This window comes from Anopheles ziemanni, chromosome 2 (genome assembly GCF_943734765.1).
Source record: "Anopheles ziemanni chromosome 2, idAnoZiCoDA_A2_x.2, whole genome shotgun sequence".
NCBI lineage: Eukaryota > Metazoa > Arthropoda > Insecta > Diptera > Culicidae > Anopheles > Anopheles ziemanni.
The window spans coordinates 59285024-59307760 of record NC_080705.1 but is presented as its reverse complement, the minus strand read 5'-3'; the positions used below and the strand labels follow the sequence as shown (position 1 = coordinate 59307760).

Here is a 22737-nt window from a genome sequence, read left to right as displayed (position 1 = left end):
CTAGGCATTACCTGTGGTAAAGGGTAAATATTTTATAGAAACAGAATTAACAAGTCTATTTGGATAGACAAAGCAAAACTTTTAATATAAGTTTTAGAACAGCAAAGCAGAATTAGCAAAGCGTTCCGAATTTTTTTTAGAATTAGCAAAGCGTTCCGTTACCGTGAATGTTTCTAATCCAAAGAAATTTATTCATTATACAAGGATGGCGGATTTCATTAAAAAGTGATTTACCGATACCACAAAAGACTCTAAAATTTTATGAAAATTATACTTAGTTGGGTTTTTTTTGTCTTTTATTAATTAGTTTATTAATTTTCTTCTAATTTGCGAAATATTTCGCCAGTATTCATCTTATTTAGATATACGTGTTTCTATTTAGATTATTCCTGTTACTATTTAAATTATGGATAAATTATTAACCCTCTTTTCTCCTATCGTATGTTTTAGATAATGTTAAATCTTTTTCATTCAAGTAACCAACGTTTCAGTCAAGTAACCAAATATTTTCACACCGGGAAATGTAAAGATTTTCCTCTAGCAATTTTAAATGCTCTAACTTTGATTCCCACATTGGCTCTCCCGTCGAATTTATTCTCTTTTATAATGTTCTACTTCGACATCGAATTTATCGACGCCATTTTTATACACTTTTAAAAACAGTGCATGGAAATCATTCATAGTTTTCCCCTTTCTACCCGAATCTTGCAGTTCATTGATGCCTCTAAATTCTTAAAACGTGACGGTATTACTGTGAAAACTTTTATGTTTCTTTTCGATCGTTCGTTTGAAAGATCTTTTGTATAAAGTACACAAGTTACCATTTTATATTTTCACTTCGGTGCCCCCGCGATCACTCAGCCCGATTGTAGGTACACCAGCCCCTGGCTATTAGAGACCATTATCTACTCTAAAATTTTAGAATTAAATTTTTCATGGAACGGACACAAGACATAACATATAGATTGATTTGGCAATGTTGTAAATGTACAGTGACGACGCTTTTTCATGAAAATTCTCTGTTTAGTAAAGGATTTGGTTCATCCAGTATCGCACCAATTTCTAGAACTTTACAAAGTGACTTGTACGTCGATAAAAAGATATCAGGTGGTGAGAACAGTACGTTTCACCAATTTTTCCGTCTATATCATAATTATCTAATGTTGTGCTGCACTTCAGGGCAACAGGGATACTTCATTCCGCGCGCAATGCCATCAGCAACGTTATCGCCTCGTGGAATGGTCCACCATGTGTTCGCAACAGGAGTGTTAAGTGTGCCGCCGTTAAGCAACTCTGCGAAATTCTACTCCAAAGTGTCACAATTGCACCTCATCTTATCATGCTTAAAGATCGTCTGCGTGCAGAGCATGGCGATGCAAAAAGACGTTCTCGATACGCCGATATCTGATTTTCCTTTTCGCGCAAGGTTCCTCATCATGTGTCACGATATCATAGCAAATCTTTTGCTCACTTTCTCGCTCTCTATCTCTCTTTCTCCCTCTATAGATTCTGATGCCCCATCGACCCGTGGCAGTTCCTTCCGGTTCCAGTGAGCACGGCCGAACGGAAGTGGACGGCGGCCACTAATCACGGCACGCAATCAATCAACGTCCGTCAGAGCCGGCGTTGGAGACCGGTCCTGTCAAATTATGCCGCACCGGCCGATGCCCCACATGGCCGATGTCGCGCGAGCATCCTGAAGATTAGCCTTCCACAGCAGTGGGCCGCAGGGGAGAGCACCCCTTCTATCTTCCCCTTCAGCGAGCGCGCCCCAAGACGGCGGGGCTCGCCTTCTTCCATCCCAGTCCAGTGCAGCGTCTAATCGGATCGAAGGACGATCGATGGACGAAACCGTGGCACGACTACATGAAAGGACACACCAGGACCAAATGGCGCATCATTAAGCGCCTGTTTCTATTCTTTACCACCCTCTCAGTTATTCCGCTCACCGTCCTCTACCTGATCACCTCCGACCATCTCTACCGTTTCCGCCAGTACACGGTAAGTGTGCCCTCACTCGACTCGCCGTAATTTATTCCAAATAAAATGAAAAAGAACTCCCCACCCGCCGCCCCCTACCAAACCTTCAACCGGAAAACGGAAGGGAAATCCTGGGAATACATTATCGTCTTGTCAGTAAACCTCCTTGCCCTGGGAATTATTCATGGCACGCGTCGAACTTCAACGAAAAAGGGCGAAGCTATGAGCAAACATATACCTTTTGAATAAAGTCACAACAAAGGTCATTAGAGACGCTTCAACGGGCCGTGTCGCCGATGACAAAATATGATCGAACCCCGGACCACCGTTCGCGATGGGACAATTAATGAAACCATGCGGTTCGTAATTAAACTAGTCACATTTCATTACGGACCAGCGCCGATGGCAGCACCTAATGAAGAGCGGACTAATTTATATCTAATCAGAAGCTTAGCGTAAGGCGCGCACGGAACCATTCTTCCCGGATGATGTATCACTTTCAAAAGTTAATGAGTTTTATCATCCCCCGCCCAACAGGAATCCTGAGGTCGTGCTGTGATGATGATTCTTAGCATCAGCCTCCAGCATAATGACGCCACTCGAAGGCCCATCAGCGTGGGTATATTGTTTTTCCACACGGGGCACCCAGCGGGCGGTTATTGGTTTTGGGGGAAATTGAATCCGCATTCTGAGAGTTTGGAGTAGAAAGTCTGGTGATGTTGTTACATGGGCAACAAACAAGCAATATTCTTTATGACAACGGTCCGAAGCAAGTGTTTGTGTTTGCATTTTTTTTTTAAATTTTAGTATCCATTGAAGCGTGTGAACATCACCTTTATTTTTCAAGCCTTTTCTGCCAGCTATTTAGTCACTTCGGTTCATCTTACCTTCCGTGATGTTTCCCCAGCTCGTTACTGGGTCAAGTTGGTGTTTTGTTCTGATCCTGGCAGTGTTTTGGTAACGCGATGTTTCTGCTTTCGCCGCGCGATGCAGCAATCTAATTTTAACAACTTTCTTACGCATAATCATCGATTCGAAATAACAGATGAAAAATTGTAACGTTTGCATTAAAAAAAATAGACAAATTTCAATTGTAGAAAGCAAAATAAAGCATTTCTTTTAAATTTAGTACAAATCTGAATCATTTAAATTGAACCCGCCGTAGCCAAAACATTAAACCATCTACGTTTCATTGTGTGTTACAACATCCAGCTTTAGCGCGAACCACGTGACCAAAGGTTATTTAAAGCCAGACGGCAGCAAGTGGTAAAAACCCTGGTACTTTATATTGCTTTTGAAGCTTGTTACATTATATTTGAAATGTTGTGGGCTTCCTTAACTCCCATAGAATGCCATATCGTGGCTGAAAACCAGCGAGAAAATTATGCACAAAGTCGTTGTTCTTTCTGTCAAGACATCCGGCGTATGGAGAAGCGTATAGTGTGCAGTGCTTTCCGGAATTAAGCAACTTGATCAGAAAACATCATAAATCGGAGGAATTGAACGGTCCAAATATAATTGATATAACCAGCAGTGCTAATCCTCCCTATGACTCTCAACTACAACCAATCGAAAAAATCTTTCACAACTTAAAGGTAGGACCTATTCCAACATTTTAAAGTCCATACGGATTACCATTTGCTAATGAATGCCTCACAGCAACTCAAAAAAATGCTGGTTTTGTCGGCTATGGCTAAAGTTTCGGCCAAGGTCCGTAAGACCGCTTACTGACGGTCGGGATATTTTTTAGCTTGGTTAACTTTTTTCTTATCACCGATGAAAATTTGTCAATTTCTTTTAATGCAGACGCTAATATACTGACAAGCTTATTTTTTTAAGTGATCCTAACCATTTCCATTTCCGGGGGGTCCGCGACAGCCGAGCGGTAGCGCCGGTTAGAAAATCGGCCCATGAGCGCCGGGGCTCACCACCTCGACGGCGTGGGTTCGAATCCCAACCGAGACCGGACCCTCCCCTGTACGAGAGGGACTGACTATCCACGTACAACAGGGAAACAGGTTTCGTAAGCCCTTAACGGGCAGGCATGACCAAGAGGTCGTCACGCCAAAAAGAAGAAGAAGAAGAACCATTTAGCGTGTTCTTTTCTCACAAATTAATCGAACCGTTCGCGACGAAGTTTGAGATCGGAAAGGATCGAATTTTATTCCTACTTCCTAAATTACGCTAAGCACACTACTACATGTTTAAAGTTAAAATTCAATATTTCAATTCGTTTGATGTAACGCACATTTTTATAAAACCTACAGTGCTGTGCGCAATTGTAAGGCTGCCACAATACTCCCCTCCTAGACTAGGATCCCTCTACTGGTATCTGGAAGGGATAATAACTCGTCTGCCAGAGCGAGTTACTCTAGTCGGTGGAATCTCGGCAGGAGTTGTGGCTGCTGGTTCTGTTGACGCTGGCTGTTCACTGCATACGTACGCGGGTTTCAAACGGTCGATCGAAATGTTGACTTCACGTCCCCGTATGCTCAATTTGAAAAACTTTTCTGTTCGATTAAGAATCTCGAATGGTCCTTCATACGGAGACGATAACGATGGTCTTATTGAATCGTTGCGAACGAAGACGCTCTTACATGTTCGCAGGTCCTGGTGCATGAAAATGTTTCGCTTCCCGTGCCTGGCAGTCTCTTGGGGGCGAAGATCACGCATAGTCGATCGGAGTTTAGCGACGAATTCTGTTTCGTTAGGTCTCTGCAGGTTGTCAACAAAAAATTCAGACGGTATCTTGAGAGTCGTACCGTATACCATTTCAGCAGGCGAAGTTTTGATGTCCTCTTTGTAGGTTGTCCGTAATCCAAGTAAAATTATCGGTAGATGTTGACTCCAGTAGTTGGGATCGTGGCAAAGGATCGACGACTTAAGGGTCCTATGCCATCGTTCGATGATTCCATTAGACTGGGGGTGGTAGGCAGTCGTGCGCAGGTGTTTAGATCCGATCAAACGAGTCAATTCGGTGAAGAGCGATGATTCGAATTGTCGTCCTTGATCAGACGATATGTAGGCGGGAACACCGAATCGGGATATCCATCCGGAGACTAGAGCTTCGGCGATTGTAGACGCGGTCATGTCCGGCATGGGGAATGCTTCCGGCCACCGAGTAAACCTATCGATGACTGTAAGACAGTAACGGTTTCCTTTACTCGGAGGGAAGGGTCCAACGATGTCGATATTTATGTGCGAAAATCGGCTGTCCGGTGCTGGGTACCGCGCTATTGGCGACTGCGTATGTCGGGTCACTTTCGAGCGTTGACATTGGATGCAGTTTCTGGCGAAGGCGATGCTGTCCTTTCGAATACTCGGCCAAACAAATCTCTCAGTCATTAATTTGGCTGTTGCACGAGTGCCAGGGTGGGATAGATGATGCGTTGCCTGGAGTGCTGCGTTGCGAAACCGCTTTGTAATGAAAGGACGAATGCTGTCACTCGAACAATCACAAAGCAGTTGATGCTTTCCGCCTGGAACCGAAAAATATTTTAGAATCAATGAAGATTTAATTTTACCCTGCTGAATATCCTGTAGTTCGCCGTCGGTCTTTTGGTCCTCAGCTAGCGCGTCGAAATCAAGCACTGGTACAGTTTGGATGCTTTCGATGCGAGAGAGTAGGTCTGCTACGATGTTGTCCTTGCCCACTATGTGCCTGATGTCTATCGTTAATTGCCCGATGAAGTCCAATTGGCGAACTTGTCTGTTGGATGCTTTATCAAGCTTCTGCTGGAAAGCGTAGATGATCGGTTTATGGTCTGTGTATATGTGGCAACTCCGTCCTTCTAACATAAACTTGAAGTGCCGCACTGCGAGGAATATCGCAGTGAGTTCACGATCGTATGTACTGTAGCGTAGTTGAGCGGGGTTAAACTTTTTCGAAAAAAATCCAAGCGGCTGAACCTTATCATCGACAATTTGGTGAAGGACCGCACCTGCGGCGATATCTGAAGCGTCAACCCAGAGGGACAATTCTCCTGTTTTAACGGGGTGAGCCAGTAGGGTTGCTTCGGCGAGTTGAGTTTTGCATTTCTCAAATGCAGCTTTTGTTTCGTCGGTCCACTTCAACGGCGTACGATCGTTTCGCTTATTGCCAGGTGTCATTGCTAATAACGGTATTTGCGTTTGGATTGCGTTCGGTATGAATCGTCGATAAAAGTTAATCAAGGCTAAGAATTTTTTTAGTTGCTTAACTGTAGACGGCAGCTTGAAGTTTTTAACGACCTCGACGCGATCCGAAAGTGGACGGATTCCTTCGGTGGAGACGGAATGTCCCAGAAAGTTTATGTTTTCTCGTCCCAGTTCGCTTTTAGCAACGTTTATCGTTAAGTTATGCTGCTTGAGTCTCTCAAATAGCAAGCGCAAATGTTCTCTGTGCTCCTCTAGTGATGACGACGCGATGAACAGATCATCGATGTAGGGAAAGATGAAATCAAAACCGCGAACAACTTCGTGTATGAGGCGTTGAAAGGTTTGAGCTGCATTTCTTAGCCCAAAAGTCATAAAAGAGAATTCAAAGAGTCCAAAAGGTGTGGTGATGGCCGTTTTCGGGATGTCGTCAGGATGGATAGGAACTTGATGAAACGCCTTCTGCAAGTCAACTTTTGAAAAAATAGTTTTACCTTGCAAGTTCGACGTAAAATCCTGAAGGTACGGTAGGGGGTACCGATCCGGAATGGTCTGCGCGTTTAAGGCGCGGTAATCCCCGCATGGTCGCCAAGAACCATCTGCTTTCTTAACCATGTGGAGGGGGCTGGCCCAATTACTACTCGACGGTCTGCAAATCCCGAGCTTCATTAAGTTTTCAAACTCCGCACGAGCTGCTTCTAACTTGTCCGGTGACAAGCGTCGCGGTCGAGCATAAACAGGTTGGCCAGTAGTCTCGATGCGGTGGCAAGTCGACGATCCGTTGACTGCTCCCGGGGTAGCGGGACGGGTAATTGTCGGGAAATCGGCTAATAGATCTGCATACGGCGATACTTCACAAAACGTTTTTACGGAAAGCGTGCTGGTTTTGTCGAGTGATCCGCTTGACTCGAGATAGGTGGTGTTATCGATGAGACGATTGCGTTTTAAGTCGATTAATAGATCGTAGTGACTTAAAAAATCTGCACCTATTATTCCTGATTGCACGTCCGCAATCATAAAGTTCCATAAGAACTCTCGACGAAGACCAAGATTTATTTTCAATAGTACTTCTCCGTAAACTTTTATGGGTGTTCCATTCGCGGCAAACAATTTTAAAGAAGAGGGCTTCACTTTCGCTGAATGTATTCCTCGCGGCACCACGGATACGTCTGCTCCCGTGTCGATCAGAAACTGTTTCCTGGTGGTCGAATCCGTTACCCGTAAGCGAAAGATTGTGGCAGTGGTGGATTGTTCGCCGATGTCCCCCACTGCTTCAGCTGAGCAACCTCATTCTTGGCTTGTTGGACCACGTGCACCGGCGGTGCATGGTTTTCGGCACCTTCGGGCGTCGTTCCCGAACTTTCTATGGTACCAACAAGGTCCGTTCGAAGGATCTCTTTCGTGACGACTTTTGTTCCATTCTCCGCCACGAGAATGTGAACGCGATCGCCCACGTGTATTTTTTCCGGTGTGCAATACTTTATCCAATCGCTTAGATAACGATGCGATTTCACGAGTAAGCTCCGCAATTGGGTCAATGACCGCTTTTTCTCGAACAGGTGTCGTTGGTGTCGGCGTTTGCACGTGATCGATGGCGTCCACTCTACGAAGGCCCATTGAATCAACGATGGCATCGGCTATTGTTATCTTGTCCGACGCATCGCCTCGAGAAGCAATGACCGCTACCTGTGCATGCGGCGGCAGCCTAGCAGCCCACAAATCCAGCAATACCGTTTCGCCTAAAGCATTGCCTGCCACACGCTTCATCTCGTTGAACAATTGGCTGGGCTTTTGATCTCCTAACGGTAATTCTGATAGTACACGTTGGAGGCGGCGCTGTTGGCTATCGGCAAAATATTCGATCAATTTGCGTTTTATATACGAATATTTTTCACTTGCCGGTGTTCCGTCGATAATGGAGCGCAACTCGGTTAGCTTGTTGGGCGGCACTTGCGCCATTACGATATTGTACCGACGTGCGTCATGCATGGAACTAATGCCCGATGCTGCAAACCAAAATTCCAACGAGAGGAAATAAGTCTCGATATTGGTATCCATCATGCTGGGCGGGTTTATTCTTGGCACTTTAACAGATTCGACGAACGGTTCCGCGTGCCCGCTGACACCTTCAGCGACAGGAGTTTTATTGTCTTCGGTTGCCATGTCACTTTTTGTAGATTTTTTATTCACAGGGTCGTCGGGTCACTTTCGTCGGGGTCACCACTTTAGCGTGTTCTTTTCTCACAAATTAATAGAACCGTTCGCGACGAAGTTTGAGATCGGAAAGGATCGAATTTTATTCCTACTTCCTAAATTACGCTAAGCACACTACTACATGTTTAAAGTTAAAATTCAATATTTCAATTCGTTTGATGTAACGCACATTTTTATAAAACCTACAGTGCTGTGCGCAATTGTAAGGCTGCCACAACCATTTCCATTTAACGATAATTTGTAACTTGATTCTTCTCTTATATTTTTAATTTACATAACTTCTCCAACCAGCGGCCTATTTAGAATTTAATATGGTTTGATTAAACATAAATTTTAGGAATACAAACAATTTTTTGGAAAATTCCTTGAAAGCTTATATAGCGAAATTGAAAACAACAATCAATCAGAAAATAACAAGAAAACTCTCATTTTAAATTAATAAAATATCAAAAATATTAATGCTCTTTGTAGAACAAAGTGGTAACTAAACTAAGTAGAAACAAAGTGCATTTGTCCAACCCATTGTTATTGGAAAATCAAATCGAAATGGCATTTAAATTTCATTGTTTCCGACTCGCAAGCACCATCCAAAAACAACCATCCAAATCAAATTATCCCAGAAGGCCCAAATCAGGACACGAAAATCGCATTCGACGAAATTATAACCTTCCAATGCCAACATCTTCCCCATCGTCGATAGCCCAGCCGGAGGATTGTTATCGTTTAGACAACATGTTAGCTTGTTTACCGTACATATCTAGAGTCCTGCCAGGCTCGTCCCTGTAGCACAGGGAAGAAACATACTTTGCTCCAAAGCAGGACGGCCAGCAAAACGGTCGGTGGTCAGTAGCACGTTGACCTAAACCTTCGTTTTGCTTCCGTGATTGACTTTAATTGACGTGCGGGGATCGCAGATGCCAACCGAACAGACGAATGGCTAGAAGTGTTTAGTCGACAGATTGATCGATTTTCCGGATCGTTCATCGCACGGATCGGTGACATTCAATCAGAAACAAAAGAAAAGGGAGCAAAAGGTAAACCCCACCAAAAATTGTAATTCCAGTAAAAACCGCTTCGGCCCATTCACGATGAATACAAACACCGGCAATGGGGAGGGGGCAGGGGAGGGGGGGGGGGGGGGAACGGAGTCGTATCGTGGCTTACACGACTGTAGCCGATGAAGATACAGTTCGAAAATTACATAACAAAAAAGGATCACATCATGTCAATTGGTCCGTGGAAAGGTTTTCGACCGGACGGGGACGAAAAAGGAGCGAAACAAATATCTAAAAGATAAAAATCCAGCCGAAACTGTCGCTACGTTTAGCAGGTTTGACCTGCACGCCTGCTTGAACTTGTGACAAGGACGTTGTTTCAAAACCGATCGCTTACTTCACCCACAAACCTTTCGGGATCCGTTACAACTGGCCCACGCCAAAAGTCCCACCACGCAACGTTGGAGGCTACCTGATACGAAACCTTTTTTCCACTCGCTTTCCTTCGGAGGGGGGTGGTCTGGAAAATCTTTCTTTGCTACCAGCGACCTTTCCTTTTCGGTCACCTTCGAGCATGGATTTTAACGACGTTGGAAGATTGGGAGTGTTTTAGGTGCCCGGAAATGAACCTTTTATTCCCCCAAAACCGCACCACCTTTGCTGCGAGTGTGGTTTTACTTTCATTTTGTATTTTCGCTTCGCTGCAACAAGAAAGCAATGCTCTATTTACACTGATAAAAGAATCTGTCCTGAACGGCAAACAGTGGGCCGAAGATTTCCCATCCCTGGAGTATGTCCGGAGGGCCGATAATCGATATTATTACAAATCAAACAACTTCCGCAAAACCGTTCTCCTTTCGCTTCCTCAAAAGGCAGCTTTCGGAACAACTCCTAGGCGACCGGAAAAACATACACGACCGTTGTTGAAGGTAGGGCAGCCAAATAAATAAGTAACGTTGCTGATAAAACAACCTAATTTACATACATCACCCCACGCAAACATTGCCCGTGCGTAGCCATGCGCACCGAACTGTTATTGAACGGTTACGGGCGATAATTGTCCCATAAAGTATTCAGTGTCAATTTGTGGAATGGCATTTGCCGTAACTTGCCGATTGAGTAGCAATATTTAGTTTCCCAGCACCTTATCGGAGCCCATTGGTGGAAATGGAGTGTTTTCGATGAAAAATAATGCCAAAGATGGTTGAGCACCGTATGCCTCCTTACTTTGGCAATAGACTTCCCTTGTGATATTGAAGTAATACCTAAAATTACTTTCTTAATTATTTTGTGCAACGTATTTCAATTCACTATTTTGTATCACATGCTGACTCTTCTTTATTTTTCTGTAGCTTTCATTTGAAAGATTAAATGCAATCACTCGCACATTTTCAAATGTTTGCAAATTGATTTATAAACGCAATTATTACTTGCTGCGTTATCAATCAAACTAAATCAGCACATTTCAATGTTTGCATGTCAGGTGAAACATTTGAGTGTTTTCAATTGTGTGTTTGCAGTTTACGTAGACTGAATTAAAGATAAAAACGATGCTGTTGGCCTCATTCGAGCATTTATTTGTCACATTTTCGATAACGGTAAAGTAGAATTCACCCAAAATCATCAAGCTTTTAGCCGATTGTGAAAGGTCAATCGGATTAAAACAGTTTCAGTTGAAGTACTTGTTATTCTGGAATTGAGTGAATTGATCGTTATGTCGTCGATCGTTAATAAAAGAAACTTCTAAGAAAATATAAAAAAGCCATATTGGTCCATATCGTCTCAAGCAACCATTAGTAACTTGCAAAGATTGGCATAAAGTTTTCCACTCAGCGGGCAAATTCTTCTCGTAGAGCACAAGTGGATTGTTCTTGGCAACAGCCAGCAATTGATGGAAAACATACCTGGTAAGAGTTTGCCAACTTTTCCCGTTGGTATACTCCCGTCGCCCAGGGGCGGTCAAGGAGCAAATATTTTGCTTGTGGAAAAACAGCGCAACACCCAAGCCCGTTCGGTCGGGCCCTTTCCAAGCGTTCCAATTTCTTCACAAGTGGATTTTTGTTTTCCATCCCAGCGCGGATAATGATGGGGTGGCGTCCCGGTGAGGTGCCGGAAAGCTCAAACGTGATCGTAGCCAGTAGCAACCGGAAATCACTACCTTCCGGCCGACGGCTAAATTCCGGCGCTGCCTTGGAAGAATGTTGCGGTGCTTGAAGTAGAATATTATAAAATATTCATCGATCAATATCAAACATCACGCTGCTGCGGGGAAAAGCAGAAAACTCCTGCCAAACAGTGTCAAAAGCGGAAGCAGAATTTTTCCCTTGATCAGGACGCGCGGTAGGAAACGGTTGAGGGATTCGAATAAAATACACACGTGCGCACATACGCGTGCACAAGTTCGAAATCTTATGAGGAATTTAAGGGAAGTGAAACACATCCGCATCGCAGAGGATCCGTGTTCAAGATTCGCACAAACAGACATAACCCCTCGGGGTCCTCGAGAGCTAAAGCAAACTTCGTGTGCACGTCGAATGAGAAGAAGGCTGGTACTTCAAGGAGAAATCACTCCACACACACACACACACACACACCCACTCACAGGACAGATGGTTCCTCACAAAGGCCGGATGGTTCGGCACATTTATTAAGTCCTTCGGGGGACCTTTGCAAATCCCAATGAATGGTTGATTGACTGCGAGCCGGGAGTTGGACTTGGTGGCGGCGCCTCGCTGGTGACAAAACCCGACAGTTTCACGTCCCCCAGGGGCCTGGGCCACACACCTTCAGAGAGGGCTCTTTCCACCGTTCCGTTTCCCGTTGAGACCAAAATGAGTTGTTGCGCACCGCTGCGGGCCTGACATTGTGAAAGCCACACAAACGAACACGAGGCCAACAGGTTCGCTATGGAGGGACCATTTCCCGTACCGTTTCGTACCATCGACACGGCCACCAGCCACGTTGAACGTTGGAAAAGTCGCTCGAACATGGGACAACCGGGTTGCCGATATGACAAATGCAATGAACAAACCGACATCGTCCTCCGACACGGCACCCGGTCCGGATGTAACAGCCCGCTCCTCGAATATCCCCACAGCCCTACCCTCTTTGGGTGCCATTTCCAAGCGCAGAATACGCACCCTCTCTTCCCCCTCCCCACCACGGTCCGACGGCGATGGTTCGTGACCGGTTTTTGCAATGCAAATTTGTCGATTTCGACTCGAACGCGAACATGAACGGTTATGTTCGGTTTCGGGCCCAAAAATGGTGTGGAGCTTCCGGGAAAAACCGACCTCGGCGGTTGGCGACGGCTGGCTCCAATTGGGCAGTTGGGGGTCGGAAACCACCGGAATCGGAAGCCATTCTTCTGGTGGCACGCATAAAGGCAAGGTGCCACACCGACCTATCTAAGTTGCGCACAACAGGAACACACACAAAAAAACACTGTCCCATCGTGTAGAGGAATGCCAATGGGAAAATGTGGCCTCTTTTTCCTATAGTATCAAATTTTCAAACCCGGCTCATACACGTGGGTTTAGTTTTCCCGACGTTGTGACGATCCGCTTCCTCAACCTCAAGAGACCATGGTTCACGGGGGCCGTCGGGACGCCAAACGGGGCGTGCTCGTAATCCAATAAGTGATTGCATAACTTTTCCCGTTTGCTGCTCCAACGGTTTCCCTCAACTGTTCCTACGCTCAACAGAAACTGCTTACGTTTGAAATTCAAGAATTCCCGAGCGCGTTTGTGAGCGTTTATAGCGTTTTAAAAGTTACCTATATTACCTTACCTCGGCGTCATCGTCCCACCACCTATGTAGCTATGAGTGTGGAAAATCCTTCTCAAACAACTTTCCTTCCGTTGTTCGAACCCTCAAACCACCGGGGCCTTTTTCGTTCGAATCCAAAAGCTGCCCGCGCGAAGGTGAAAACTTTCGAGAAGAGAAACTCGACCTGCAAATTAAAAAACGGGAAAGATGGACAGATAACGGCACAGCAAAAGAAAAAGAGCAGTGTGCAAACACGGCTAAACGCTCGTGAAAGGAGGACACACGGTGTCCTCGGGACGACACTCGTTGTGGTTCACGGGGAGAGAATTGTTGGATGGAAAACTGAACCGAAAGCGCATGCATACACACGATGCCACTCAACCGCTACGCTCTCCGATGGTCTGTGCATTGTTTCTCCATTGTTCATGTATGTGCACCGCACACGTACCTCGCACAGGGTAGCTGTAGCCTCCTTGGGAGGGGCTTCGGAAAGGATTCCACCGAATCCACCCAACATCATATTTTGTGCTTTTGTTTCTAATCGACCACCGAGTGGTTCTCATGGCATTCATCCTTCACTGCGGCATCGTGGAGAAAATAGAGGGACGTGACAAAGCGGTGCCATATTCGTCACATTCTTAATTACGCCATAAAGGCGACTTGTACCTTTCGAGCGCGAGAAGAAAAAACGGAAGACATTTCCGACAAAACGTTCGAAACGTTGCCACCACACACCCTCCTGCCATCGACATTCTTTCGCGTGCGGAAATAAAGGCCGGACCGAGGTGGAGAAAAACTGCACATTCCCGAACGATACGAAGCCGACGGTGGGTTCTGGCCCGAGAAGATTACGTACCATTCGTTTTCCCGCCCGGGATTACCGGATCACAAACGTAAGAATGATGATAAAACATAACTATCATCATCGAAAGCCGTAGGCAGTGGAGAGTAACGCAGGGAATGGGAATCGTTATCAAAATGAAAACTCAAGGCATGACAGTTGAACACAGGGACAAAGGGACGCAAAAATCCTTCATCATCTCTTCTCTATGTCAACGGTACGCAGGAAAATGAAAACGGCGAATTTTCCAACACAACATTTCTGTTTCGACTAGAGCAAAGTAGAACAGGAAAATGGTAAGGACTTGGACGATTGCAAACGTTGACGATGGCGTAAAGCTTTCTCGTCTCAGAGACTCATTTGTGCCATAGCTGGGAAGATGTTCTCCTTCGTTAGTTTATAGAAAAGTATTTCGTTTAAGTCGTTGTGGAAAAAACCCAACGGGAACGTAAAATAATATTTAATGAAAATGGATCATGTTTAAATTAATAGTCGAACGTCGTTTAAATCTATTACTTGTTTGTTACACATAATGTTTTGATATTTTTAAAAATCACTGGACAACTAGCAGATAGAACCATTCCATGAACAATATCTCCCTTTGGGGAATACTTTTTTTTATGTCGTATATTTCACATATCCAGTTTATCATCTGAACTTTGCTCTCGACGTGTTCATAGTTCTTAGTGTTGAACAGTACAGATGCCTAAACAAAAAAAAAGCTTTAACGTTCAACCCAATTGGTGTGAGTGAGAACATTTATTATTAATCTAAAATACTACGCTATACTTCAAACCTGTTTCGCTGTAACGTTATTCAACGAAAAGACCAGTTCCATTTAATTGAAGTAAGAACCAACGAACCCATCTGGTTTGGAACCATTCTCTAAATAATTGAAGTTGAGAAAGTTGTTTAAAGGTAAAATTTGTCCAATACCTGAAGTTTTATCTTAACTACATAATTGCACTGGTGTAACATATACCTTCAATGAGATTAGAATTACATGTTTTTTAGTCCGGTACCCATATCATCAATTTCTTAAACAATGTTCCTGCCAATAAAAACAGTCAAGTTTTTCTAACCGCAATCTCGTTTCGTTTCTATCAAAAACAAGGAAAAAGGTATAATGCCATTGTTATGGCTTTGAAAGTTGTTCATTCTCTCACGGTTTATTTGCGCAAAATCAAATTGCCACTGCATTCTTTCATCTGGCTCGCTGAATACCACTGTCGAACTAACCGTTTTCATGAACTGAATGGAACGGAAATTGAATTTCTTGTTTATCTTCTACTCGAGGACACGGCTTTATTCTTCGGCAGACACAACCGGAAGCAGCCGGTCCAGTTCAGTTTATTTCTGTTCTCAACCAGAATCAAAGCCATCCATCCGAAGTATTCAGTACTAAACGTGTTTAGTTAAACTAAGTTGTAGCATTCTACGACACGATGCTATTTACACGAGTTTGTAAACAGTTTGGCGAATGTCTGAACAGCGACCCTTCTACCGAATGGTTTTCCCCTTGGGCAGGTTTCCTGCTACGAACCTCAATCACAGTTCCGGTCAGTGCGCTCGACCGATCAAAGGCAGTGGGTAAAGGTACACCCGCATCATCGCCATCATCTGATGACTGATATCACCCGCTGGCGCTGGTTTCAACTTCCTGAAGTCGATCAACTTCGACCGGCCGGCTGGCACGTTTCCAGCGAAATGACTAAAATATGCTGACGCTTGCCACCCAACTCATTCGCTATGGAGGGAGGTCGCTTTCCCCTCGGGAAAGCTTGTGCATCCATGCACAAACAATAGCTTTCCGGCCGAGCCGTCCCGAACGAGTCCGAACGGGGAACAAGAAAGACACAAAACTATCGACCCTTTTCGGACGTTGATGTCTCAACACGGCGTGTCCCTTTGCAGGCACCTTTTTCGGTCTCTGCTCTGCCAGAGTCCGGTGTTGCTGCTGTCCGTTTTGCATAGTGGCAAGAGCAAGCAAAACTACCCCTCCTTCTCTCTCCCACTATCTCTTTTATTATAGGTAGAAGGATACAGAGTGGGTGAAAAAACAACGAACGAACGTCCATAAAAGCAATCAATTGAAGCAGGAAAAGGATGTATTAAATCATCTGGCTGCACCAACGATGGCAAGAGCTAGGGCGCACGGTGCCGGTTTTGCGATGCACTTGCACTTTGGCCCATCTGACAGACATCTGGCGCATCGCTGCTTTCACGCTATGTAGGTCAGCGCAAGGATATATATTTTATCGCTGCGCTTTCAGGAAGAAACGAACCGCACACGCTATAGCTGAAACGAGTCGAAGGGGGAAAACAAAGAGGAAATGTTGAAAAATTAAGCGCTTTACCAAATAAAACACACCTTACAGCAGAACGTTCGAAAACATTGACCATTGTGAGCACGTTGAGGTTGAGAGAAGCTGATTGATTTTACCAGAAACCAGGCGCCTCCATCGGATAGCGTTCAAGCTGTGGTGTGCTGAGTCCATGGAGATTGTGGGCGGGATTTGTGTGTTTCATGCACTTATTTGTGTGCATTTTAAACAGCAGAAAAGTGTATGAACATTTTCGTATTCGTCAGAAACAATAATCCACGTGCACGTGCTTCGGTATGGAACGGATGGTAGATTTATCATCGGAACAAATTCGACCCGGCTAATGAATTTGATTGTGTGCCATCTCCAGGACCCAACCCAAGCAAGAGAGATCCGGAAAATTATCCATACAACCCCACGTTCAAAGGCGCGCCGGCATTTGCCGCATAATTATCCACCAATTCAGGCCCACTTCGGGTGAACCGGTACGGGGCCAACACCCGTGGCACGCGCTAGCATAAACCATGAAATTACAGCCGTCCGCATTGCTAATGTGTGCCACATCGAAGCAGCCGACGAGGTTCCGGATTCCGGAGCGCAAATAAAGGCACGGACGTTTCGGTCCCAGCCCCGATATCCCAAGCATTGGCCCGCTCGTAGACTCAATCTGTTACACCCACCCACGACACCAACATACGGCTCGCAGTTGGCCATATTTTACCGTAATCAAGGCACCAATAATAAGGCCGCCGAAACCGCCGGACGGAGATACACGGCCGAAACGCACGCACACATACAGGAACGGGTCGGTATCATGGTATCGCACGCCCCGGCAAATCTCGCAAGAAGAGGTGCTGTGTGTGGTTCACCTTGTTGGAATTCGCAGCGGAATGATTTGTTGTGTGGCATTAAAATGCCATTAGTTGATTCTGGGCAGCCACCCGTTGGACAAACGGTTCCGATACAGCTCTATGCATTGCAATCGGTGATCTAACCCTTGCAGACACAATATTGTTTCAAACAAACGCGAAGTTTTTATGATAATAAAAAAAAAAAACTTCTTGTGTACTTATAAGGTGTGGAATGATTATTTCTTTCAGCAGCATGAAATTTTCTCTCCAAACTCCAGAACACTTTCTGCAACTAATTACAAAAGTTTACTGTAGGTTATTGGAAAACACTCGTCCTACATTTAGCTTTGATTTTGAATTTATTGGAATATAACAATTTCATTAATTTTCTTTAAATTGAGCTTGAAAATATGTTGCAACATGTAAGGAAAGGAATAAAATAGGCGTGTCCCTTTGCAGGCACCTTTTTCGGTCTCTGCTCTGCCAGAGTCCGGTGTTGCTGCTGTCCGTTTTGCATAGTGGCAAGAGCAAGCAAAACTACCCCTCCTTCTCTCTCCCACTATCTCTTTTATTATAGGTAGAAGGATACAGAGTGGGTGAAAAAACAACGAACGAACGTCCATAAAAGCAATCAATTGAAGCAGGAAAAGGATGTATTAAATCATCTGGCTGCACCAACGATGGCAAGAGCTAGGGCGCACGGTGCCGGTTTTGCGATGCACTTGCACTTTGGCCCATCTGACAGACATCTGGCGCATCGCTGCTTTCACGCTATGTAGGTCAGCGCAAGGATATATATTTTATCGCTGCGCTTTCAGGAAGAAACGAACCGCACACGCTATAGCTGAAACGAGTCGAAGGGGGAAAACAAAGAGGAAATGTTGAAAAATTAAGCGCTTTACCAAATAAAACACACCTTACAGCAGAACGTTCGAAAACATTGACCATTGTGAGCACGTTGAGGTTGAGAGAAGCTGATTGATTTTACCAGAAACCAGGCGCCTCCATCGGATAGCGTTCAAGCTGTGGTGTGCTGAGTCCATGGAGATTGTGGGCGGGATTTGTGTGTTTCATGCACTTATTTGTGTGCATTTTAAACAGCAGAAAAGTGTATGAACATTTTCGTATTCGTCAGAAACAATAATCCACGTGCACGTGCTTCGGTATGGAACGGATGGTAGATTTATCATCGGAACAAATTCGACCCGGCTAATGAATTTGATTGTGTGCCATCTCCAGGACCCAACCCAAGCAAGAGAGATCCGGAAAATTATCCATACAACCCCACGTTCAAAGGCGCGCCGGCATTTGCCGCATAATTATCCACCAATTCAGGCCCACTTCGGGTGAACCGGTACGGGGCCAACACCCGTGGCACGCGCTAGCATAAACCATGAAATTACAGCCGTCCGCATTGCTAATGTGTGCCACATCGAAGCAGCCGACGAGGTTCCGGATTCCGGAGCGCAAATAAAGGCACGGACGTTTCGGTCCCAGCCCCGATATCCCAAGCATTGGCCCGCTCGTAGACTCAATCTGTTACACCCACCCACGACACCAACATACGGCTCGCAGTTGGCCATATTTTACCGTAATCAAGGCACCAATAATAAGGCCGCCGAAACCGCCGGACGGAGATACACGGCCGAAACGCACGCACACATACAGGAACGGGTCGGTATCATGGTATCGCACGCCCCGGCAAATCTCGCAAGAAGAGGTGCTGTGTGTGGTTCACCTTGTTGGAATTCGCAGCGGAATGATTTGTTGTGTGGCATTAAAATGCCATTAGTTGATTCTGGGCAGCCACCCGTTGGACAAACGGTTCCGATACAGCTCTATGCATTGCAATCGGTGATCTAACCCTTGCAGACACAATATTGTTTCAAACAAACGCGAAGTTTTTATGATAATAAAAAAAAAAAACTTCTTGTGTACTTATAAGGTGTGGAATGATTATTTCTTTCAGCAGCATGAAATTTTCTCTCCAAACTCCAGAACACTTTCTGCAACTAATTACAAAAGTTTACTGTAGGTTATTGGAAAACACTCGTCCTACATTTAGCTTTGATTTTGAATTTATTGGAATATAACAATTTCATTAATTTTCTTTAAATTGAGCTTGAAAATATGTTGCAACATGTAAGGAAAGGAATAAAATAGTAATCCTCAAGAAATACTTCACTCAAAGGGGCTAGAGGATGCCAATTTAAAAACAAATTTCTAATTACCGTTCGGAACCCGTCATACGCTTGTGTAAATTAATTTTGAAAATAGTTTATGGTACGGTACCAATAGTGGAGCAGTTAGTCATGTAATTTTACATGTTTATACCAATTATATGATCGAAACATATATTTTCAATGTGACTTATTTTTCAAGCATATTTCAAACCGAACGGCAAAATTACTCATAAACCAATGCATTGTTTTGGTCATAGACCAATGCATAGGCCTCATAGACCACTTATAAACCAATGCATTTTGCAGCGATTTAAAGCCTTCAGGAAATCATGTCATAGATGATAGTATTAAAAATCCAGCATATTAGTGCAACCTGTTTGGAAAACATTAATTTCGGAGCCTTAATTTATTACGGAATGGGAGGGTTGATCTTTTAAACACTCCGAAGAAGATCAAAGAACATTTCATAGAAGAATAAATATCTCCATTGTATTTATTTCGTCGTAGAGCTGGAATTTTGATCCACTACAAACACTATTGGTACGAGTACTAGCACCACTATGGGAGCACTTAGCCTATAATATTTTACTGAATCCTGTTTGGATCTGTACTAACATAACATAGCTACAAGCTCAAGGATATAATAAAAAGCATTACGTATTACATTAAAAGGGGTAAACATTGTGAATCATTGTGATGAAAACCAATGCAAAGCGTCCCACAATACACAGTTTACACAGCAATATACATTAGGAGCTAAGGTCATATATATTTGAAGAAATAAAAACATGTTTTAAAACACTTTTTAAACAAAATATAAATAAATACATTCAGTTGCATACATTCAGCAACAGAGTGGGAATGCCAGCGATTCTACAGTACCAACAATTGCCCGGTTAGTGTCTCTACCTCGCTACTTAGTTTCAATTTCACGATTGCCATTCCGGATGAAACCCGATGCGCAAATTGTTCCCTCAAGACGAGTGCGAAGCTCCACGGAGTTTACCACGGCTACGTGCCTCTAATAATCCCGTTCAATTATCTTCCCACCCCACTAAACCCTTCTGCTCTCCACCCCGCAGTACGGTGCCATCAGCGCCAATGGATCTTCACGCCAGCAATTGCCGCAATTTCGCGCACCGCTCCACCCGGACGGTGGCATTCACCATCTCCGGTTGGTGCAGCAGCAGCAGCAGCAGCAGGCGCACCGGCAGCAACAGTTGGAGCAGTACCAGCGCGCCCTTAAGAACGGTACGGTCAACAATCAGTACCGGCTCGACATGGACTACATGAAGCAGCGTATGGCGCGGCGGGTCGAGAGGCTGCAGAAAAAGTGCACCGAGTACCGTTTGAACGAACCGAGTACGTTGGCCGTCACTGCCAGGACAACGATATGGTGCGACCGGTGTGATCTAATTCCGTTTTCCTTCTTCTCTCTCGCGCTCTCTTTGCCACAGAGCATACCTACAAGCCGAAGGCGTGGGAATATCTGATCCAGCACGAGTACCACCTCGTGTGGTGCAACGTGTTCAAGGCGGCCTCCACGTCCTGGATGTACAACTTCAACCTAATGGCCGGCTACACGCCACAGTTTCTGCGGAAAACGAAGGACGTTCCGTTGCAGCTGGCACGGCAGAAGTATCCGCGACCGTCGGTGGAAAAGGTAGGCCCAAATAAAGCATCGAGAGGGAAGCATTAATGTCACACTATCCTTCGGTGACATTGGAGGAGGTTTTAGCACACGAAATATTACGTCATGGTATTAGGAAACCATTGTTGTTTAAGAGAAAAGATTCGTTCATTTTAATCTATTTGAAAAGGATAAAATATTCCTACGTAATGGAAAAAACCTACACGCCGGCAAAACGTCACACAACGGCCATCTGCCCCTGTTCCCATCCACTCAATCGATACACTCGCAAACGCTATCAGGCTCCAGTTGCCGGTAAACATGGCATAAAATATGCAAACAACAAGAAACCGACCGCTGCAGCATATGATAATTGCGCTCTCGATAATGCACGAGAGCACGTGGCGAGAGGATTGGGGAGGGATTTTGCTTTGCCAGCTCATATGCCACCGGGTTGGGTGTATCGTTATTAGCCTCCTCGTTTCATGCGGTTAGCAAACAGAGACCCAAACTCCTTTCCGCCCTTGTAATCAATGTCTTTGGCAATATCGAGGACATTGTTGGAATTTTATAACCCGTCGCCCTAACCATGTTGGACCGTTGGTTTGTCTTTCCCCATCTCCACAGCTGCAGGAAGCCATCAACCAATCGATATCGTTCATTATCGTGCGGCACCCGTTCGAAAGGCTGGTCAGCGCGTACAAGGATAAGATACAGTACGCACTGCCGAACTCGCACCATCACAAGCTGGGCAATCGAATCATCCAAAAGTACCGGAAAACGGTCAACGGGAAGGTAAGTCCGGGTGTTGGTGTCCACTGGAAAAGGTGGGTTTAATAAAAATGATTATCAATGTTTACTAACAACCTCAACGTGCAGCCAACGTCACTGCTGAAGCATCCGACGTTTTCCGAGTTCGTCAATTACCTGCTGGACGAGATCAAACATCCGCACTTCGAGATCGACATGCACTGGGTCCCGGTGACGCACTTCTGCACGCCCTGCTTCTTCCACTACGATGTGATCGCCAAGTTCGAGACGCTCGAGGAGGACCAGAACTATCTGATAGCGATTGGCCGGCTCGACAGTGTCATCAAGCCGCAGTGGAAGAACGCCGGCAAGGGGGCGCACACCAACGACGTGCTGGTGAAGCTGTTCGCCGAGCTGGACGGGGCCCAGATTCGCGGCCTGTACGACTACTATCGGTTCGACTTCGAGCTGTTCGGCTACAGTGCCAAGGAGTACTTCAAGGACTAGCGGGAGCTGCGGCGTTGCTTGATGATAGATCTTTTAAAAGACCCGCTTGTATCAGTTGAAGCGGGTTAATCGATAGTGAGAACATGATTTCGTCAAATTACTAGTGATAGAGAAACATTTCGCTGATTCCAAAGCTAGGGGAAACCCCCGGAAAAAGATAACCCCAACAGGAACTGGGCAACACAAACCAACCTGTTAGAAAAGATGCTAAAACTAAAGAAAATGGGGAGGGGGGAAGGAAAGAAAACAGGATTTTAAGGCGGCCTACAGTAAGAGCAACAAATAAAAGACACTAAAAAAGACAACCACGTGGAACAGCTTAGAATAAGTGTGGGCCGGGAAACGGGAAAAAACACCATATGAACGCGAGGCGCGAGAGCGAATATTTTCTACATATTTGGAAAGATAATCAAAAACTCCCAATATTATATAGATACGTCCATTAGCGGTTAAGAGACGTTTTACTAGAAAGCCAAGGCAAGCCAATTTCGATGTAGATGATTTCTCGAGCAGTTTGTTAGATTTTTGTTCTCTCCCCAACTTCCATTCTCGCTAGTAAT

The 22737-nt window shown here is 44.9% G+C and overlaps 2 protein-coding genes across 2 annotated transcripts in view; one reads left to right on the top strand and one right to left on the bottom strand.

Annotated features, from left to right (window-relative positions):
• LOC131283046 (uncharacterized) overlaps nucleotides 1-22737 on the bottom strand; it is a 33203-nt gene that overhangs the window by 9035 nt on the left and 1431 nt on the right. The window lies entirely within an intron of this gene.
• Nucleotides 1867-22348, top strand: LOC131283047 (carbohydrate sulfotransferase 11). The gene is made up of 5 exons (XM_058312607.1): nucleotides 1867-2001; nucleotides 20373-20652; nucleotides 20748-20953; nucleotides 21548-21715; nucleotides 21800-22348. The coding sequence occupies exons 1-5, from the start codon at nucleotides 1867-1869 to the stop codon at nucleotides 22175-22177; spliced, it is 1167 nt and encodes a 388-aa protein (XP_058168590.1). The 3' UTR covers nucleotides 22178-22348.